This window comes from Salvia hispanica, chromosome 6 (genome assembly GCF_023119035.1).
Source record: "Salvia hispanica cultivar TCC Black 2014 chromosome 6, UniMelb_Shisp_WGS_1.0, whole genome shotgun sequence".
In the NCBI taxonomy this organism is placed as follows: Eukaryota; Viridiplantae; Streptophyta; class Magnoliopsida; order Lamiales; family Lamiaceae; genus Salvia; species Salvia hispanica.
Window position 1 is genome coordinate 3,042,035 of NC_062970.1, and position 22,674 is coordinate 3,064,708.

Here is a 22,674-nt window from a genome sequence, read left to right on the forward strand (position 1 = left end):
TACTAGTAGAATATTTAAATTATTGCTCTCAATCAAAATAAACAATTAAGTTTTGATTGGACTAAAGCAACTTATTGATCCTATTTCGAATTGAGGAATAAAATAATAATATTCCAACCATGATCCTGAATTCCTAATATAATCATGATAGCGGTTTCAAAATATTATGCTAATTAATATTCGAGAATATTCCAAGAGACAGGTGGCATTTGACCTGCCAAATACATAAACAATAGAAGAAAATAGTTTTTGTATGTCGTTATCAATTTGTGTTAATTATAATTGGGTGTATTATCACTTCACCAGACCATGGCATTTGCTTTGTTTTCGTCGATGTCACGTCTAATTTTGATTTGGTAAGTGTCACATATCTGTTAAACACTTATAAATCATTGAATAAAATAATTATAGCACTTTGAAGTTGGGAAATTATCCTTTTGAAATCATAGTTATTTTGATTATTAGGTCGATTTTGGCATGTCAAGTGTGGTTATTGTTAGTATATACTACCACTGTGTCATATTGAATCCTAATAATTACAAAACTATATGTTATTTTAATAAAATTAAATTACACATAATGGTATTTTATGCAATTTCATATAATTATCGGTATCCAAATTTCACTTTAAACTTTCACCTAATTTTAATTACGGATACAAAAAAAGGGCTCGAAATCATAAAGCTAATATTTGAAAAAATGGGTTTGTAAAATCAGGTTGATTTGAAAATAATTTCAGTCCCTAAATTTTTTAAAGAAATGGACAGCATTATTTCAAACTACAGTTGACTTAACTCTGGCCATAAAATAAGTTATAATGTAAGCAAGCAAAGTTCTAAAAACTCTAACAAGTAACAATAACGCAAACGTTGCTTATAAATTATAAAAAACAAAAAAAGTGTTGATTCATAAATGATAAATACCATTTAGATGATATGTTGTCACTCACTATGCGTATACTATTTCCATAGTCTACATTCATAAGTTATTTTTATAATTCATTTTGACAAAATAAAGTGCAACACAAATTGGTAGTTGATGTTTACCCATTGGAACCAAAAGTAATGAATTTTACTTGAAACATTTTTAAAAAATTCTTTTGCATTCTTGTTTTCCAATTATATCATGATTTAAACAATTTATTTGGGTAATTTTACACGCTTTGATAGCTCATTCCTCAACTAAAATTGTTTTGTTAGTTTGCGTAATTTTTCTAATTGGCTAGATGTTAGTACATCTTTATTGCCTTTCCTATATTTACATTTTCATTATTGGGATATTGGCACCGATTATATCATGAAACTTTCAAAAAGTTTGATTTTTTCCACTATCTTTGAAATTGGCAAATAATATCATGAACTTTACCCTGAGTTTATTATTTTCCACCAATGAAAAAATTAAGGCAAATAATTTTATTTTATGATTTTTTTTTCATAATTTCTGGACAATAACTTCGAGAGCTTTAAAATTTTCAATCTTTGAAGATAGTTTTTCTTTAAGCACACCCTCCAAAATTGTTCTTTAATCTATTAATATAGCTGAAATTTTTTTATTGATGAGAAATAACAAACTCAGTGTAAAGTTTGTGATATTATTTCAATTTCAAAGTTCGTGGAAAAAATCCAACCTTTGTAAAGTTCTATGATATTAGGTATCAATATTCTTTATTATTCGAATTAGATCATGTCTAGTGATCATCTATTTAACAAGTCATTTTGCACGTGTTTAGTTAATGTTAGGTGTTTGCTTCTAATCATAAAACTTTATACTACTAGTTTATAAATCAATTAAGCTTATTGATGGAATTTATGGATCAAAACTCAACTATAGAGATCGCACTAATTTGGATCTGTCAAATAATAGTTTTTGTTTGGTCCAAAACCAATTATTTTGGGTCTTGCAATTGTAAGATCAAATAGTAGGTTTGGATATCGTTGGAGCCATAAAATGATAAAACAAATATATATGTACCCGTGTTAAATGTCATCACTCATCAGTCCTAAACTAGTAGGTTCATGAAAATGTGTTATGACCTAAACAAAATTAGGCTTTACCAAACATGGATATTATTATTTTTAGGGTTATATGCAGTAAATATCACAATATTAATTTAATGTTGGTTTCGTCTCTAACTAATGCCCAAATTGGCTGGTTCTAGTTCACTGTTTTAATTGAAAGTTAAAACCCTCTGATAAAAGTTGTGTCTAGTTTTCAAATTAATTAATTTCAAAAACTATAATTTCTATTTTTATGATTTGGGCTATTTTTTCATATAAAATTAATTTTACGAAAAATCGCAATTATATATACATAATTATTAAAAAAAAAATGGCCGACATAGAACGAAGGATTATTAATCAATCACATTATAATTTGTGGTCCATTTTGAGTTTAGTATGGTGTGAACACTGTGTAGTTACTGTCTTTGGATTCTTATTTGAGTTTATCTCTACTTTGTCCAATACAAATAAATTAGATTTGTAACTGTATTGGCTGTCATGGTCACAACTAACCAGCCATATATTTTGGATGTGGTGAAGTTATTAGAAAAAGGAAATAAGACAAATTTATCTTTGTTATTTCATGTGATGCATAAAAATAAGACAAAATTATCTTTGTTATTTCATGTGATGCATAACTGCAAATTAATTACTTGCGAGTTGTGACTCAGATATTTAATGATACTTTCAGTTCTATAAGTAACTTGGTTTCTTTATATTTCGCACACAATTAAATTTTGAGATATGTCAAATGTGTTGTATTATCATGTGTGTTATTTAAATGCATATAACATTTATTTGGGTGATGAAGTTGTTTAACTTTAGCTTTAAGTAAGGTTGTAGAAAAATTTATAATAGTTCGAAGTTTGGAGTCATCATGATTACCAATAAATAGAAATTGTTATTAATCCTACTTTCAAAAAATAAGTTTAAATTTTTTTTATCAACTTTGTATGAGAAATTGGTGGTTTTGTAACTATAGTAATGGCAGTTTTTATTTGTACAAAGCCCATTAAACTTCCTTGGGCCAGATTAGTTATTCATTTCCAGCCCATCCATAATAATTTTAGTTTTCACAATAAAAATGAGTTTCTTAGTAACTAATCCTATGTTGGTGTTCGTATAAAAATATATTGTTGGATATAAATTTGAATCTAACTTATCTGATTCTCACTAAGCTCCTTAAATTTAAAGGTGCTGAGGTTTAACTGAATTTTTGAACAACTTTGCTACCTAGCTAGGCAGATTTGGTAAGTTGCTAGTATTATTTACCAATTCATCAATTTGGTTATAATTAAGTAACACAAGCAATTTCTAATTAAAAAAATTATGCAAAATTCAGTCTTTAACTAATTCGCCACTCTCTTTATTCATCCATATCAATATCTTGCCCAAACAAATTAACCTTATAGATTATTTTGATGTTAACATTATACCCACTTCACTTTCATACTATGTTGATCGATTTTGATACTGATTTCTATTTGTAGCTATATTAACACTTTAGAAAATTTTGAACTACTGTATACGGAGTATTAGATTTATGCAAATGTTGTTTTTAAGGGTTTGAACTTTTAATTCCTTTTCTTTTACAAAAATTAAAAATGTTGCATTTAATTTGTAAATAGGGTAGAGTATTAATTGTGCTTTGGAATTCTTTATTTCTTCTTTTAAAAAAAAAAAAAAAAAGTTATAGTATGGTGAAGAAAGGACCTCTCTACATAGGACCACAGAAGGGTGCCCTTTAAATTTAAAATTAATTTATGACTATTTTGTTGGCATCCTTTGCCATTTCTATTTGCTTTAATATTATTTTCAATAAATTTATACTAATAAAATAAAATTAGATATATTAAATTTTATATAACTGAATTTAATTTTTGTTTTAATTTCTAAAGAATCTGTCAAGCAAGCTCTGAAATATCTAAATCGAAACAGTCAGATCAGCCTGGAACTAGACCTACTATTTCGATTTTCGAACCATAACAACCTCTCATGAGCTTAATTAAAAATTGACATACACGATCTAACCACTTTTTGCCAGGCCAGTTATGGTTCCAATTTATCTAGAACTGGGAGTCGGGACCGCCAATTATAGAACCGGCGGCATCCCTATCCCGGGGCAAAATATTCGACAAAAAGAGCAGAAAAATAAATAAATAAACCGAGATTTATTGGATTATTTAACGCATGAAGGCAGTAGTAGCATTTCAACGGTGGTTGATAATGATAGATAAGTAGCTACACTAGCAATTGTTGGTGCAGAAGCAGCGGCGGCGTAAGCCAGTGCACTTGCCGCCGTTAAAGCCCTCCGTCTTGCAAACGGAGCCGCAGTTGGTGCTGCTAACACAAACCCCCTGGAACTTTTGGCTCTGTGACTGGCAAATCCGAGCCTCTCCCACCATCGGACCTATATATATATATAATTATCGTTTCATTTATTTTTTCTAATTTGTAAAAATAATGAGAAAGAATTGAAGTAGGAGTAGTAATTAGTTACCAGTAGTCAACATGACGAGCATGAGCACCAACACAACAGCTGCGAAGCGAGCCATCTGCTAATTACTAAGTAGTTTTGTTTTGTAGAGAATAAGTTGAGTGAGTTATCAAAGGCTTACACAGCCTCTATTTATAATCAAATGTTGGTGGTGTAGATGTTGCTAACACTTTGGTAGAAATCCATGGGTTCCATTTTAAAATCAATTGGCGATAGGAGGAGTGGCCCATGGAATTTATATACTTCGTCCAAATTAAGAGTCACACTTCATTTTTACCATAAATAGTAAGTAGGTCTCACATTCCACTAACTCAATTCACTCACATTTTATTATAAATCAATATAAAAAATGGGTCACACATTCCTCTGGCTTTTTCAACCAACTTTTTTTATATTTCTTAAAACTCGTGGCCGGTCAAAGTGTGACTCTTAATCGGGGACGGAGGGAGTACTAGTTTCAGTTTTCTCTGTTTCAGTTTTCTCTCGACACCGATGTGGGACATTTATATGTTTATTTTTTTAGTTTCAATTGCCAACACTCTCCCTCAAACCCTTCAAGGTGAACCTTAGAGGGGTTGGACTTTATTTTAATCGTTTGCCCTTCAAGGTGAACCTTAGAGGGGTTGGACATTTTTTTTTATCGATTGCCCTTCAAGGTGAACCTTAGAGAGGCTGGACATTTTTTTTATCGATTGGACGATTGACCCAATATTTTTTTTAGTGATTGCCCTTCAAGGTGAACTTTAGCGATTGATATCAATTTTTTTGTTTGTCCCTAATTAATTGACATCCTTACTTTTAACTAACTATTAGTAGTATTTTTTGGAAATGGATCTTACATTCCATTAACTCGTTGCATTCATATTTCATTATAAAATTAATACTATATAAAAGTAAGACTGACATTCCTTTAACTTTTTTCCACCCACTTTCTACTATATTTCTTAAAACTCGTGTCAAATCAATCGGCAACAATTAATAAGGGACGGAAGGAGTATTATTTCTCTTTTACATAATTTACGAATTAGATATAGTTTATCAGAAGGAAAAGGTTTCTTATACTACAATCCAGACGCTAGGGCCAATTAAAAAGACAAAATGTTTATATATATAATATACGTATATATACGTATTGTTAAAATAAAGAGATGCAAAATCTTTCTTTTATTTCTATGTCTTTTTGCTTTCATTTTTTCTCTATGGATATGATGTGTGTGGGAGACCAGACGCTGCAAACGCCACATGCATGTATCACCTTTCTCAGTTTCATACTGTTTTTCAAACCCAACTCTTACATAATGCAAAAATGGTGATAAAATTTCTAAAGTTTTTTTACTTTTATTTACTCTTTTTTTTTTTTGCTTTTCATTCGTATGCATTAAAAATCAGATTGCTTTTGTCAAATTTTCACGGTTTTTCCATTCTCATAATGCAAAAGGTGATCAAATTTCTAAAGTTTTTTTAACCTTTATTTACTGTTTTTTTTGCATTTCATTCAAATTAATTTATTGAGAACTGGATCACTTGTATCAAATTTGATTTAGTTAAATGTAATGCAATGCTGGGTATGCGATAAGGACAAGTTTTCTCAAAATTAATTTGAAGTGCGAGTTCTATTGTCGCAATGTTACCATTTTTTATATTTTAAAGTAACATTAATATACTAAATTAAGCTGAGTTGTAGTACTATGTAGTATAAGTGTAGACAATATATTGGTGTCAACCTATGGAGATCTCATAGTGCAGCAACTCAGGGTTGATAAATGATAATTGATCATGCCAAAAGTATATAAATAGTAAAAAACTAACTTTGCTATAGGCCACAGTAGGTTGATAATTGATTTATCATTATGTTACAATGTAACGACAAATTATAGTGTAGGTGACGAAATGAAGAGAGCAGTAAATTAAATGTGTAGGTGTGTTGATTGGTCACTTGTGGTCTCACTTTTGTAACGTCGACTCTTCTCTACCAATCATTCAATTTTTTTACTGTGGTTAGTAATCGAAGGGATTGATATTTACTCCCTCCGACCCATAGAAATTGACCTCTTGGTTTGACGCGTATTTTAATATATAATTGGTAAAGTAAGAGAGAATGAGAAAAAATACTAGTTTAAATTGTGTAGTGGATTGTGGGCCCATAAATGATAAAGTAAAACAGAAGGAGAAAAAAGTTACTCCCTCCATCCCATAAAAGTTGAATCGTATTTCTTTTTAGTTCGTCCGAACAAAGTTGAGTCATTTCATTTTTTAACAAAAGACAAAACATTTAATCACTCTTACTTTATTCCATCATTTACTATACTCTCTCTTATCTTTCCTATTTTTTTCATCTCTCCTATTTATTTAATATAAATTCTTAATTTCCGTGCCCAAAAGTTGTCTCAACTTTTATGGGACGAAGGGAGTACCATAAATGAATCTGGACTATTTGTATGAGACGGATGAAAAAAGAAATACTCCCTCCGTCCCACTTAAAATGCAACATTTGAGAATCGGCACAAGATTCTATGCAGTGTTGTTTTGTGAGTTAATGAAGAGAGAGTAAAGTAAGAGAGATGTAAAAGTAGAGATAGAATTGTTTCCATATTAGGAAAGGTTTTATTTTTAATGGGACAACCAAAAAAGGAAAACGTTTCATTTTTAATGGGACAGAGGGAGTATGACTTTTTTCTATAGTACAGTTACACTAATTTGTAACCTGGACCATTTTACTTAGTGAATATAGTTATCTATGAAATTTAGCCAAAAATTTGAGCCAGTCCCACGAGTTTGAATATATTACTATAGTTAATTTCTACGAGTGAAATTGGTAGACTTGTATAAATTTCGATCTTCACACGTGATGATGACCATCCATCCGTACGCAATGAAAGGTGTAACACAATGCAACAATGTATATAGATAATTCCCTCACTTCCTTATTAATAGAGGTATTTTTTGAGTTTAATAATAATGTGTTAAATAGATGGTGAAAAAAGTAAGAGAAAATAAAGTAAAAGGAAGTATTATTTTTTGCCAAAAATATAAATGACTCAATTAACTTGGAATTTCCCAAAATAGAAAAATGACTCTATTAACACGGAACTGAGAGAGTAAAAGACAATATATTCATTTATTAGAATTTTACTTTATCATTAACAAAAGTAATTTTTGCCAACATGTAACAAAAAGAATTTCATTAGATATATGATGGTGAGATTCAATATAAGACTTGTGAATACCGAAGGTGGTAAGATGAATATTGGAAAAGGTTATAAGTATTAAGGATGTACAAAAGAAAAAATAAATGAGACTCGACTAAGTGACATCTAAAGAATACATACATATATTGAACAATAAATGAGACTCGACTAAGTGACATCTAAAGAATACATACATATATTGAACATGGGTTAGTATCTATAAATTGTAAGCTAGTGACAAATGTTTGCGCGTACATACTAAATTAGCATTTTTAAGAGACACAAACCATATCTGAGCAAAATATATACTCCATGAACCAAAAATAAATTTGTAACATCCCGAAAATGATATTAGAAGGAATTTACTATTCTGATAAGAAAATCGGTAAATTAGAGCTTGTTGCGAATAAATTGATATTAAAAATAGTGATAATTAATACTCCATATATGAATGATAATTTTTATAGGGTCGAAGGTGATGAAATTAAGGATTTATAAAATTTATAAATCCGAATTTTGACAATAGTTTGGAGCCGAAAAGGAGCGTTGGAGATTGGTCTCACCGAATCCAGTGATGACCTCCTCCACGAAGTAGCGGGTAGGGCTGAACCTCCCCCTCTCCCTGAGCAGCAGAGATGACTTCTTCTCATCGAGCCCGGGGTCGACGTCGAGAATCGCCTCCAGGTAACTGTTAATCCAATATCTTGGTAGTTTTTTCTATCAACTTTGTATCAGAAATTGGAGGTTTTGTAACTATATAGTAATTGCAGTTTTTATTTGTACAAAGCCCAGTAAACTTCCTTGGGTCTAGATTAGTTATTCATTTCCATCCCATCCATAATATTTTTAGTTTTCACAATAAAATTGAGTTTTTATTATTAACTAATCCTATGTTGGTGTTTGTATAAAAATATATTGTTGGATATAAATTTGAACCTAACTTATCTGATTCTCACTAAGCTCCTTTAATTGTGCTTTAGAATTCTTTATTTCTTCAATTAAAAAAAGAAGTTAAGTACGGCGAAGAAAGGACCTCTCCACATAGAACCACGTAAGGGGGGTGCCCATTATATTAAAATTAATATTTGACTAATTTGTTCGCATCCTTTGCTATTTCTATTTGCTTTAATATTATTATCAATAAAGTTATACTAATAAAAAAAAATTAGATTTATTAAAATTTATATAAACTGAATTTAATTTGTGTTTTAATTTCAAAAGAATCTGTCGGACAAGCTCTGAAATATCTTCTTCGATGCCAATATAGAGATGCATGGTTAAACCGAAACAGTCAGGTCAACCTGGAAGAACTATACCTATTGTTTCGGATTTCAAACCATAACCATCTCTCATCAGGAGAGTTACGGTTCCAATTTATCTCGAACCCGGTCGGGACCGCCAATTATTGAACCGGCGGCATCCCTATCCCGGGGCGAAATGATCGGCAAAAAGAGCAGTGAGCACTAGAGTGAAAATTAATTAAATAAAGAGAGATTTATTGGATAATTTAATGCATGAAGGCAGTAGTAGCATTACAACGGTGGTTGATAATGATAATGCATAGGTAATTAACAAGACTAGCAATGTTTGGTGCAGAAGCAGCGGCGGCGGAAGCCCCTGCAGTTGCCGCCGGTAAAGCCCTCCGTCTTGCAAACGGAACCGCAGTTGGTGTCGCCAACGCAAGGCCCCTTGAACTTGTGGCTCTGTGACTCGCAATTCCGAGCCTCTCCCACCATCGGACCTATATATATTAATCATTTCATTTATTTTTACTAATTTGTAAAAATAATGAGAAAGAATTGAAGTAGGAGTAGTAATTAGTTACCAGTAGTCAACATGACGAGCATGAGCACCAACACAACAGCTGCGAAGCGAGCCATCTAATTAATAAGTAGTGTTGTGTAGGAGAAAGTGAGTTATCAATGCCATACACAGCCTCTATTTATACTGAAATTTTGGTGGTGTAGATTTTGCTAGAACAAATTTTATACTTCTTTATTAAAGTCCCTTTTCCTTTATTAACTGATTTGTACCCTTTGGGATATCGAGATAAGGGACTCATTAATTTTTGACAAAACATAGCACTTCAATTCTCTAACCAATTTGATTCTCCTATTTCATTTTTACTTCACTTAACTAATTAAACATCACTTTTTTAAATTATGTGTCTGAAAAAAACATGCACCTAACTCACTCTACTCATATTTTATTATAAAACCAATATAAAAGAGAGAACCTCATATTCCGTTTACTTTTTCAACTTATTATTCTTTGTATTTCTCCCTTCTTAAAACTCGTTCTCACACCAACTGAAGAACCAATTATGAATTTATACTAAGTATTTTTATAAAATGAATTTATTTAATATTAAAAATAGTACTACTACAGTACATGGAGCTTCAGTACATGTAGGTCCATCCCTGGTTGTACTAGTGCCAATAATTTATTTTTATTTTCAAACATTAATGAAGGACATAGAGTAACTAATAAAGCGACTTATAAATAATATTCGAATCTGATTATACTAGTCCGGTCAGTGCACATTATATAACTAATGATAAGGTTATTTTTTTCCATCTTAATCACAATAAAATTCTAATTATTTAATTACATGGTTTTGTCATTTGTGTAGCATAGTATAGTAGTATATCATTTTTCTCTTTTACGTAATTTACGAATTAGTGCACAAAAAAAGTACTATAGTTTATCAAAAGGAAAAATGTTTAATTATAAAATCCAGATGATAGGGCCAAATAAAAAGGCAAAATGTTTATATATATACGTGTTCTTAATTAAAGAGATATGCAAAATCTTTCTTTTATTGCTATGTCTTTTTGCTTTCATTTTTTTCAATGGATATGATGTGTGTGGGAGACCAGACGCTGCAAACGCCACATGCATGTATTACCTTTCTCAGTTTCACACTGTTTTTCCAATCTCAACTCCTGCACAATGCAAAAATGGTGATAAAATTTCTAAACTTTTTTTACTTTTATTTACTATTTCTTTTCGCTTTTCACCTTTCTAAAGTTTTTTTAGTTTTATTTAGCTCTTGTCAAATTTGCTTCACTCGGTTTTTCCATTCTCACAATGCAAAAGGTGATAAAATTTCGAAAGTTATTTTACTTTTATAATTTACTGCTTTTTTGCTTTCAATTTAAATTTATTAAAAATTAGATTACTTATATCAAATTGCTTTAGTAGAAAGGAGTACTACAATGTTGTTTGAAGTGCGAGCTCTTTTATCACAATGTTATAAATTTTTTTTATATTTTTGAGTAATATTAATAAAAGAAATTAATGTGTAAATAAGGTAAACAATGAAATTGAGGTCGGGTATCAACGTTTGGAGTTAACGAGATAGTATCATAGTGCGGTTGCTCCATCCTAACTTTTCAGGGTTTATTTTGTTCACCCGCCATCCATTGTCTACAATTATTACCGTGTTTTCCAATATTTATTTTTACGAGTTTTGCTTTCTGAATCTGCTATTTTTAATAAACAATTCATGTGTACAATGCAATGCTAGTGTTCACCATCAATATATATTAAACTGCTACAAATTAAGTCACTTTTTTCTCATGTATTATTAGACTATATATAGTAATAAAATAGATACATTATCCTATAGATCATGCCAAAAGTAAATAATTAAAAGACTAACTTTGCTATAGGCCACAGTTGGTTGATGATTGATTTATGTCACAATGTAACGACAAATAGTGTAGGTGAAGAAATGAACAGAGCAGTAAATGTGTAGGTGTACTTGTGGTCTCACGCTTATAACGTCGACTCTTCTCTATCAATCATTCATTTTTTTACTGCGGTTATTTGTAACCAAAGGGGTTGATATTTAATTTCAATTCTATTTTTTTGAGATAATATATAGTCTTTTACATTATAAAATTTAGTCAAAAAATTGAGTTAGTCTCGCAAATTGTTTGAAAACATAATCACAATTTTTTTGTTTTTTTTCCTCAATTATTTTGTCTGTGTACAAAACGCCATCTCTCATGATGTTCAAGACGATGTTGTTTAATTTAATAAAAAAACACTTATTGCAATGAAATAGTACTAATATTGTTTTGAGCATCATCAAAATATGTTATTTTTAACTCTGATGAGATAATTGAAAAAAAATATTAAAACTTCGTAGTTTAATAGCTTGTTTTCAAACCTTATGTCACCGACAATAATTTGACCCGTCTTAGTGATTTAAATGTCTATTATTCATTTTATTTATAATAAGTAGCATTAATTGTTACTCTTATTTTTTCGTTCATGCAAAATCTTAGCATCATTTTGTTAATTTCAAGTAGTTGAATATGGTAGACTTGTATATTTCGATCCCAACACGAGGACCATCCATCCGACTCAATGAGAGGTGTTACAGGATGCTACAATGTATATAGATGATTTTTCTTGCTTATTTTTGAGGTTGTAAGAGACATTAGAGATATTACTATTAAATTATGATAATTTTACTCTAACATTATAACTCTAATTAAAAGGCCATTTTTCTAAACCAAGGATTGGTAAGCTTTAAGAGTTTTAAAAAAATTGTTTGAAAATAAAATGAGAAATGGGACAGCCCTTATTGCGAGTCTACATCATATAATTGATAATGGGCAGTGGACTAGTGGATGTTTTTGGGTTTGGCCAGCGGGGATTTGTATGATTGAAGCCCCCAAAAAGTAAAGAAATATTTTTGGATATCAAAGAATATAATATCAAAAACTAAAGTAATTTTTGCCGACATGTAACTGAAAGAAAATAATAAGTAGCAACCTTATAGTATTTGTAAGGCCATCGCAGCCCAAGCGATTTGGCTTCCCTTGTCACTCTGGAACCAATGTGAGACGGGTCGCGGCTCCTTGTCTCAAAAAAATGGGGGCTCGAGTTCGAGTGTCTCAGGGCGATTTTTGTAATTTATTTAAGATGACGTTCAGTTCGTTAGATATATAATAATGTAGTTAGATTTAAAAAAAGACTTGTAACCAAACAATTATTCATTTAATAATCTCCTCTCATATTTCAAAGCCTTTTTTTACTACATTATCCAACAAAAAATGAGGTGGATAAGATCACTTCACAAAATGCAAAAAAAATCTCCAAACTATCATTTGGAAAGAAAGATATTCCATAAAGAAATAAAAGTATTACTGTATTTGCTTCTGGAATCGACCATTGAGCTCTATATTTAGCGCAAATATTCACAAGAAAATATGCAATTAAACTATAACTAATATTTTGTTACCATTCAAATAATATTGGAGTACTATTTCGTAACCTCACCTATCTATTTGATGATTGAATGCATTAACATTTCCTTCTCTGTAAAACCCAATAATTTCTCAATTTCTCTTCTCTTTTGTTGATACACACGATCATTTATTCTAATTTCAACATTAATATTACCTTTGAATGGCTGAATGGCTAAACCATAGACTGAAACTCATAAACTACCTTATTGTGACAAATTTATGACACTAGCTATTGTTGAAATCTAAAACGAATTTATAGAATAAAGATAATATATTTAAAGTGTTGGAGATTGCGAATTTTAGATGGAAGAGAAGAAGCAATTGACAAGTTTGAGAAAGTTTTTAAAGACTTCATCACAACGTTTGGATTCAAACTTGAAACTTTTGGCTTCAAGTATTAACCACTCTTATATATATTAGACCAGTACTGCAAAACTTTCCACATTTTGAATATTGAGGGGAAGTGAGATTTGTGCAATAGATTTTTTGATATACTCTTGAAGGGCTCAAATTATGAACAAGATAAAGCAACCAGGTCCAACATACAAAAATCACTGATAAAAAAAATATATAGCAGGACGAAAGCTACTCGATAACCCATCATCAACAAAATGTCAGCAACCACATAAAACCAGCACACTTGCCCAACAACCATAAACTCAAAAACAACCCTTGATTCAACAACGCCCAAACAAAGTCAAAAAGGCAAAAGCAAAAAAATAAAGCGAGAGGAGAGAAGAGACAACAAAAAAACATCCACAAAACTAATTAACCGGTTTATCAAGTTCAGACTATTTTGAAAAATATATACAAATTGAGTTCATTAGTTTATATGTACTACTACTAATTGGTTTGTGTTAAAATGACAATCCCTCTTAAAATGACACCATGACACCGCTTATACAGCAATATTATAAACACTACACAGCAATATTACAAACACTACACAGCAATTTATAGATTGTTGTATAGTGTGTCGGATATTGCTGGACAAGAAATATTGCTGGTTAAAGACCAACATATTGTTGACCGTCTTTTTTCAGATTTTTTTTTTTGCCACGTGGCAGCTTATTATTCGTCCACGTGTACAAATGATTGACTAGGAATGGTGGTATGGTGTTATTTTAAGGGGTGGTGACACCCTAACATACCCCACTGCTAATTAGTCTCAATTATCTTCTCTGTTTAGAAACATTAAATCACACCGCATGTACTTAATTAAGTACTTCACACTAACTCAAATTAATAGAATTGTTTGTGGACATCTATGCAATTAATATCCTATTCTACCATATATCATATGATAAATATTGATATTGTATGAATCACTAACTAACAATGATCAATAGCACACACACAAAACCAACTTACATACCAACCAACATATTAATTAATCGGCACATAATTAATGCTCCCCAATCAATCATAATTCAATTTTATTTTTACAAACTCATGTGTTAGCTTGCATTGCTATAGACATGGCATTTCTTTGGTGTCTATAATTGGTTGCAAATATTGGTTGACTTCACGATCAAAAAGTGAGAAAGGGAATATCCAACACAAGAATAAGCATCCAAATTAAACCAGTTGACAATTGCCAAAAATATTGTTGTATAGTTGTAGCTAACCCTACTTAATTACTTCAACAAAGATCATGTGATTTCCTTCAACCATAAACATGTGAAGCCTTGTCACCACATATGTCTATACCTTCACTTTTCAAATAATGCTGAATTTCACTTCTCCAATTTCTTCAACCACATACATACTAAAGCTCACTACTTGTTTTTTCTATAAATATACCCTAACTCTTACTAAGCATAGGTTCTTCCACTTTTTTCCCATCACATACACAACAATAAATAGTACTAGTATTTTTTTTCTTTCTCAAGATTGATTTGTAATACACATAATGTATCATTTTGGAATGGTGATGAGGTTTTCTAGGGAAGACGAGTACGACGATGATTACGGTTGGACAGCCAAGATGGACATGATAAAGAAGCGTTCAACCGTACTAGCAAAATCGACATGGATGTCCGTGTGTCGGGTCGGGAAAGAAGATCCGTGCCGGGTCTTCCATGCCCTAAAAGTAGGGTTTTCTCTCACACTTGTTTCTTTGCTCTACTTGTTGGAGCCCTTCTTCAAAGGCATTGGCCAGAATGCCATCTGGGCCGTCATGACCGTCGTCGTCGTGCTTGAGTTCACTGCTGGTATCTAATTTCAAACCCCCTCTCTCCATACATACACACACAAAACACAAGCTTATAATTAAAGAAGAAAATTTTTAGGTGCAACATTGTGCAAAGGGTTGAATAGAGGCATCGGCACGTTGGTGGCCGGATCCCTAGCCTTTTTCATCGACCTTGTTGCTCAAGAATCCGGCCAAGTGTTCCGTGCAATCTTTATTGGAGCTGCGGTTTTTTTTGTTGGTATGTTTCAATCATCTTCAACCCTAATTATAAACCCTAATTGAACCCTAATTTGTTTAAATGTGTATGAAGGGACGGGGGCGACGTACATGAGGTTTTTCCCATACATAAAGAAGAACTATGATTATGGGGTGGTGATATTCCTCCTGACATTCAACTTGATCACGGTGTCGAGCTACCGGATTCACAACGTGCTGAAGATAGCACAAGATCGGTTTTATATGATAGCCATAGGATGTGGGATCTGTCTTCTTATGAGCCTTATAGTTTTCCCAAATTGGTCAGGCCAACATCTTCATAATTTTACTGCTTCTAAGATTGAGGGATTGGCCACTTCCATTGAAGGTAATGAATTTCTTTGTTAATTAAGATTTGAGAATTGACTTACAGATTCAGATTTGTTACTCGTGTTTGTGTAAATATATTGCAGCTTGTGTGGCTGAATATTTCAGCACCGAGGAATTAGTGAAAAAAGAATCATCAGAAGATCCTATTTACAAAGGCTACAAGGCTGTTCTTGACTCTAAATCCACTGATGAGACCTTGGTACATCCTCTTTCTCTCCATGTAGACATACATGTTACTCATATATCATATCTTTCATTTTCAGATGTATTATTTATATTTCATTTCATATTTCACTCACATTTTATAATAAAACTATTACACTCCAATTTGCTGACAACGTACGATTTAATGTGGAACTAGTAAAATATGAGAAAAAATAAAGTAACAGAAAGAAATAGGAAAAAAATTGCAAGAAATTTTCTATAAATTAAAATAATTATATTGCTGAACATAACAAAATAGTAAAAATTAAACTATTTTTTGTGGACAGAAAGAATATTAAAATAGGATACACATTCTACTGACTTTTTGCACACTTTCTTTTATAGTACTCCCTCCGTCCCAGCTAAGATGACACATTCTTCTTTTTCACGTGTTTTAGAAAAATGATAATAAATAGTTAAAGTGGAAAAAATAAAGTAAAAAAGATAATAATATAGATAGTAGCGTCTTCTACAATATTATCTAACTTACTTTATTTTTTCTCTATTGTAACTATTTATCATCATTTTTTCAAAATAAGTAAAAAAAAATATGTCATCTTAGCTGAGACAGAGAAAGTACTTAGAACTTGTTAGAATCAAAATGAGACATTTATTATGGACAACGAAGTTGAGTACTAAGTTATATACAATGGTTAACTGCCTTCAAACACAAAACTTTGCAATATATACACAAACTTTTGTCTATTTTAACTTCTCAAACCCACACATCCGGTTAGGCAATGCACGCAAGTTGGGAGCCATGCCATTCAAGCAACTGCGAGAGGGTGCCATGGCAGCACTATGTGAAGCTCGGCGACGTTCTCCGCCATTTCGGCTACACCATTGTAGCTCTTCATGGATGCCTTCGTACTGAAATTCAGGTATCTATCTATCTATCTATCTATCTATCCATCTATCTATCTATCTATCGCGTTAAGTAAGTGATAATAGTGGCGATGCATGGTTGATCAGACTCCGAGATCGGTTCGTGCTCTTTTCAAAGATCCATGCCTTCAGCTGGCCGGAGAAGTCGCCAAAGCACTGATGGAACTAGCTGACAGCATAAGGCAGCGCCGCCAGTGCTCGCCCGAGATCCTCTCTGACCACCTCCATCAGGCTCTCCACGACCTCGACGCCGCCCTCAAATCCCAGCCCAAACTCTTCCTAGGGCCCAGCTCGAACACCAACAACAGAATGCTGGCCATGGCTGCCGTCAGGCAGAACTCCTCGCTGCCCAGCGCGAAGACCGACTCATCCGCGCTGGTCCAGTGGAGGACCAAGAGGGCAGCAGCAGCAGCCAGCGAGCAGGCCAAGGAGTTTGCCGACAGGAAGTCGTCGCTACGGCCCACACTGAGCAAGATAGCCATCACCAGCCTCGAGTTCGCGGAGGCGCTGCCGTTCGCCGCCTTTGCCTCGCTGCTGGTCGAGACAGTGGCGAGGCTTGATCTGGTGATCGATGAGGTGGAGGAGCTGGGGAGGGTTGGTAACTTCAGGGAGTTCTGTGCAGGTGATGATAAAGTCTGCCGTAAACCTACAAAGGGAGAAGATGCATCATTACAGAACCATTTGCCTTCCCATGGAGTAGATTGATTTTACTCTCTCCTCTCTCTCTCTCTTTCAAACACAAGTTATAATCATTATCCCTCAAGAATCAAGGGATACTCTTGCTTCTCTATGTTACTATACTTCCTTTTTCTAATGTGACTTATTCTTATAGTACTATTCTACCTATTCATAAACAGAAAGTCCAAGAAATGGCAACAAGCATATTCTAACTAACCAAAAAAGAGAAAAAGGATACACAAAAGAAAACCTAAAACAGCAGAGGAGATCATAAGCCATAAAGATTTTGCAGGCAGAGGCTATTATTCACAAGCTTCAGTTCTCAGCAAGAACCTAAAAGGGCTTTGATCATAGCTATTTAAAGTTGCATAAATATAATTTCATAAATATGTTACATTTCAAACAATGTAAATGTAATCTAGCATTATAGGGGATGAAGATGATGAGGGGACGATGTAGTGACTGATTAAATAGAGTTAAAATATTCACCAAGTGATTATTTCCCTTAAGCCAGTTATAGCCCATTTGTCCAAAGCATGTTGAGTGCTCATCAGTATGGCAATGCCAAAAAATTTCTCTCTCATTGTACATGATTAGGTAAACTAAGCATCTCGCCTTCGACTTACCAGGTGTATGTGGATTGGTGAAGATTCCTTGCAGCTTTCTGCTCAGGGGGGATGGAGATAGTTCCGACTACTTCAGGTTCTTCAAATGAGATTCTTTAGTTGAGGGAACTCAGGGAACCAGCGGATGCAAATTCAGGACGTGTTCTGGCCTGAAGTCATGCTTTGTCAAAACCGACAACTGGATGTCTCTGCTTAAGAGTTAAGACAGACACAACATTTTCAGTTACATCAATTAGAGTTACAACTTAAAGACTAGGATATCGGAAGCCACAAACTAGAACAGCAGTGTTATGCGGAAACATATACACTACTATCTATCATTGTCAACAAAGTTCTCAAGGGAGAAGCTTTACCCCAGAATAATGCTAGATCTTCAATTCTATCACCTTGGCCCAAACCCCTTCTTTGCAAAATCATCAGCTGAAAACAGCGCAATGGTATCTCGGCTATCTGGTGACGGAGTTCTTGGGAAAGCTTTTGATCTCAACAATGTGAGTAGATGGCTAGATGCATCAGAGAATCAAACCATATAAGACTGGGAACTTGGAGAATGGGGGTTTGTCTATCACAGGAAACCGATTATGTCGTCTGGTTCTACAGATGTGCACAATACTAGCTACCTTATCGAAGCCATGGAAGATCTCTAGTGAATCTGTCACAAGACTCACAACATCCCCAACTGTCAATTGCCTCATGTATGGCTCAGCATAATCGTCCAAGTAAAGTAAGCCCTTCAACATCATTATGAGATCGTATACATTTTTGATGAAGAAATTAGTCAGTCTTCGAGATGAGAACTGTCATTATAAGTGGAAGCTACAATAGATTATGTGTCAACTCAAGTATGATGATGCACAACGAAATTGTCGTCCTCATCGATCCCCCAAGAGAAGCAGAACCAAGAACTGCAAGGAGTCCATGGTTTCGATTTGACTTCGAACCAAGTAACATCCCAACAAAATCTCCATAAGCAGCACCGGTCATTAGCACAAATAAGCCTGCTGGAGGCACAATGCCGTAACTAATTACCCTGAGAAAGAAGAATGCAGAAAATAAGATCAGCATTGATGGATGCAGAAACTCAAGATCAGTGCCTTTGCTGAAGAGTTTCAGATTGCATCATTTGGTGTTGAAAAAAGAGGCTAGTAAGATCATTATAGTAACCAGGAGCACCAGACAGACAAACGTAGGGAAAGATTCAGAGGGATCGGACGGACATGGACAAGAAGACAACATGAGTAGGGAAAGATTCAGAGTAACAGGAGGGGAAGATTAAGAGTATCGGAGGCAAGCCATGATAGTCCAAATAGAAAACAAGAAGTAAAAATTGATAGAGAACAAACAAGCCAACATGATTATTGAAGCAACTCCTTTCCTGGCACAAACGATAAGTACACGCTTCAAAATGGTTTGGTCAGGAAACTCAACTCATTTCATAAAAGTAGATACGAAGACTTATACATGTAAATTTTGAGAATTGTATTCAGTAGAGAGTGTATGCTTCCTAATACCTCATTGACAACTCAAACAGAGATCAATCAGATCCGAAAGAACTACAGCAACAACAGCGGTAGTAAAGAAAGTTTGCCACAATAGAGCACCTCTCCACTTGCAGGAGAGCAATTACAATCAGGTCTATGAGTACCAAGATGACATTGCTTCAAGAGCAAACAACACACCACCAACCGGAGCACGAAAAGCAGCTTTTATACCTGCCGCAGATCCACAAGATCTCTCATGTCATATTCATTTTATGAAAAACTGCAGCCACTTCCAGGTCAATCCAAACTTCTTCGATCCCCCCTGACCCACAGCAATGCAGCTATGCAAGCCCCACAGTGAACCATTGCCCCTGCCCTTCCAACATTTAGAGATTATGACACAGCACATATGCTCCCAACTATCTGTGTTATGCAACTTTCAATTAAGGTCTCAATATTCAAAAACTTCAAATCCTACAACGAAATAACCTTAAGGAAAATACAACACTACAGTAGAAGAAAACATTGAAAATGGCTTTCACTGGTCTCCAGTATACATGTTTGAGTCTTTGAGATGAGGGTTAATTGGTTATTTTAGAAAGTCCAAAGCTTTGTGTTAAAAGAAGAAAAGCAGAGAAGGTTTACTCATAATCAAGGCTTTCGATGGGGCAGAGGATTGAAAATTTTCCACATACATTTCAACTCTGGAGGCACTAACCAACAATATTACATGGAAAAGAAAAGCATCACAACAGAAATTAATTACTCCTAATCCAACAAACATCACCAAACCTAACCTTCTTCCCATTGAAAATTCATTCTACAAACCTCAATCCAATCCAACAACCTACACATTCTTCCTAGGCCTCCCCCTTTTCTTCGGTTGCGTCGCCGACGCTCCAACAGGCGTCACAGGAGGGACCGCGGTCACAGGGGTCGGATTTGCAGCTGGGGTCGTGGCCCCAAACATTGGGGGCATCCATTTGGGAAAATCGGCGGCATCCCCCTCAGCCGCAAACCCCATGGGAAAAAACCCCCAGCAGCAGAAATAGGCCTCTTTCCCCGGCACCGTGGGCGGCATGGATAAAATCTCCGCCGCCGTGAAAGCCCTCCGGCATTTCTCGTTATCGCAGCGGAGGCAGCAGTCCTCGTATTTGCGAGGGTACTCGTAGAGATTGTAGCAGTAGGGGCAAGTGGTCCACATATTATTATTATTAGCATTCCCCCAATTGTTACTATTAGGGTTATGATTCGTGGTGGCGGATCTCGGCGGTTCTGAAACATCCTCGTTCTCTCCGCCGGCGGTGCTTCTGCCGCTGCGGCGGACGGGCAATTTCTGGCCGGAATTGGGCTTTTTGTGGTTCCGTTTGGGGGAGACGAGGTCGACGCGGGTGAAGCGGGAGGCGGATTCGGCGTCGTAGAGGGATTTTTTGGAGGGATCGGAGAGGACGGCCCAGGAATCGGCGACGAGGCGGAAGGCGGAGTCGGAGAAGGGGAATTTGTTCTTGTCGGGGTGGAGGAGGAGGGCGAGGCGGCGGTACTGCTTCTTGATGAGGTCGAGGTCGGAGGTGCGGGGGGGGATTTGGAGGATGGAGTACCAGTCGGGCTGATTGGAGCGCTTGGAGTCGGAGGCGAGGAGGACCTCGGCGACGGCGAGGATCTGGTCGGAGCCGTCGATGAGGGGCTCGGTCTCCTGGGCGAGGATGGCGAAGTCGCGGGAGCCGGAGAAGTCCTTGGAGCGGAGGAGCTTCTCGGCGATGCCGAGGAGGCGCTCGGCTTCGGCGCGGCTGGTGGTGGTGTGGTGCTCCATTTTCAGATCTGAGAAAACGATGGGAATCTGCTGCTTTTCTCACCCCTCCCACACTTGCTGCTTCAGCTGCTGCTTTTGCTCTAAAACTGTGTCGTTTTTGCCTGCTTTAAACATTTTATCACTCTTACTTTATTCTTCACCGTTTTATTTTTCCTTTAATAGAAATATTTCTTTTTCTTATTCTTTTTTCTAGTTCTCCCTTCATTCCATAATAATAGAGTCATTTTTCCACTTTAGACATTTCATAGTAGTATAGTCATTTATCTTTTTTATAATAAAAATTGAGTCATTTTTCCACTTTAAACGTTTCATAGTAGTATAGTCATTTATCTTTTTTATAGTAAAAATTAGTATAAAACATTTTCTTGCTCTTATTTTTCACTCTAACTCTACTTTATTCTCTATGTTTTTTTCTTTCTTTTACTTTTATTATTTCATCCGTTCCATAACAGTTGAGTCATTATTCCATGTCAAACATTTCCATAGTAATAGAGTCATTTTCATTTTTAGTGGTAAAAAACAACATAATTTTCCACTCTTACTTTATCTCTATTTTCTCTTCTCTCCAACTTTAATAGTATCTTTTTTATTTAATATCTCATTCGTCTCAACTAAGTTGAGTCGTATTCATCTTTGGGATGTCTCAACTAAGTTGATTTATTTCCTTTTTTAACAAAAAATAAAACATTCAATTACTCTTACTTTATTCTATTATCTACTTTACTCTCTCTTTATTTTCCTACTTTATTCCTCTCTCCTACTTTTCAACACAATTTTTTAATCTTTGTATCCAAAAGCTATGTCTCAATTTTATTACACACTTATTTCTTAATCTTTTAGCCGAAAAAAAATGTCTCAACTACTATGACTACGGAACGGAGGAAGTATCTTTTTATTTAATAGATGTAATAGAAAGTGAGTTTAAAAAGTTAGTGGCATGGAGTCCTATTTTTAGTGAAAATGGCTGACATAAATGGAAATAAGTGATAAATTTTCAGAAACGGAAGAATATTGTACTACATTAGGAGTACACCTTTTTCTTAATATATGTGTCGAAATGAAACGTATTCACTACTATGGAACAGATAAAATTAGGAGTACACCTTTTTCTTAATATATGTGTCGAAATGAAATGCATTCACTACTATGGGACAGATAAAGTACAATTTTGCATAACTTTTACTTTTATAATTTTTTCTTACTTTTATTACTTTACTAATTTTGCACTAAAATCGGTGATTTTAAAGTTTCGAGACGAGAAT

At 34.3% G+C, this 22,674-nt stretch overlaps 2 protein-coding genes and 2 pseudogenes across 2 annotated transcripts; 1 reads left to right on the forward strand and 3 right to left on the reverse strand.

The window, feature by feature from the left end:
- The first annotated feature begins 14,793 nt into the window (after positions 1–14,793).
- Positions 14,794–17,654, forward strand: LOC125194425 (aluminum-activated malate transporter 12-like). Its single transcript, XM_048092627.1, has 6 exons — positions 14,794–15,162; positions 15,241–15,381; positions 15,454–15,726; positions 15,812–15,927; positions 16,670–16,813; positions 16,905–17,654. Exons 1-6 carry the CDS (start codon positions 14,862–14,864, stop codon positions 17,520–17,522), a joined length of 1,593 nt encoding a protein of 530 aa, XP_047948584.1. The 5' UTR covers positions 14,794–14,861; the 3' UTR covers positions 17,523–17,654.
- LOC125193648 lies at positions 16,523–20,410 on the reverse strand (annotated as a pseudogene).
- Positions 18,410–19,357, reverse strand: LOC125193647 (annotated as a pseudogene).
- LOC125194429 lies at positions 20,279–21,504 on the reverse strand. The gene has a single exon (XM_048092631.1). The coding sequence runs from the start codon at positions 21,410–21,412 to the stop codon at positions 20,450–20,452; it is 963 nt and encodes a 320-aa protein (XP_047948588.1). The 5' UTR covers positions 21,413–21,504; the 3' UTR covers positions 20,279–20,449.
- Between the last annotated feature and the right edge of the window lie 1,170 nt (positions 21,505–22,674).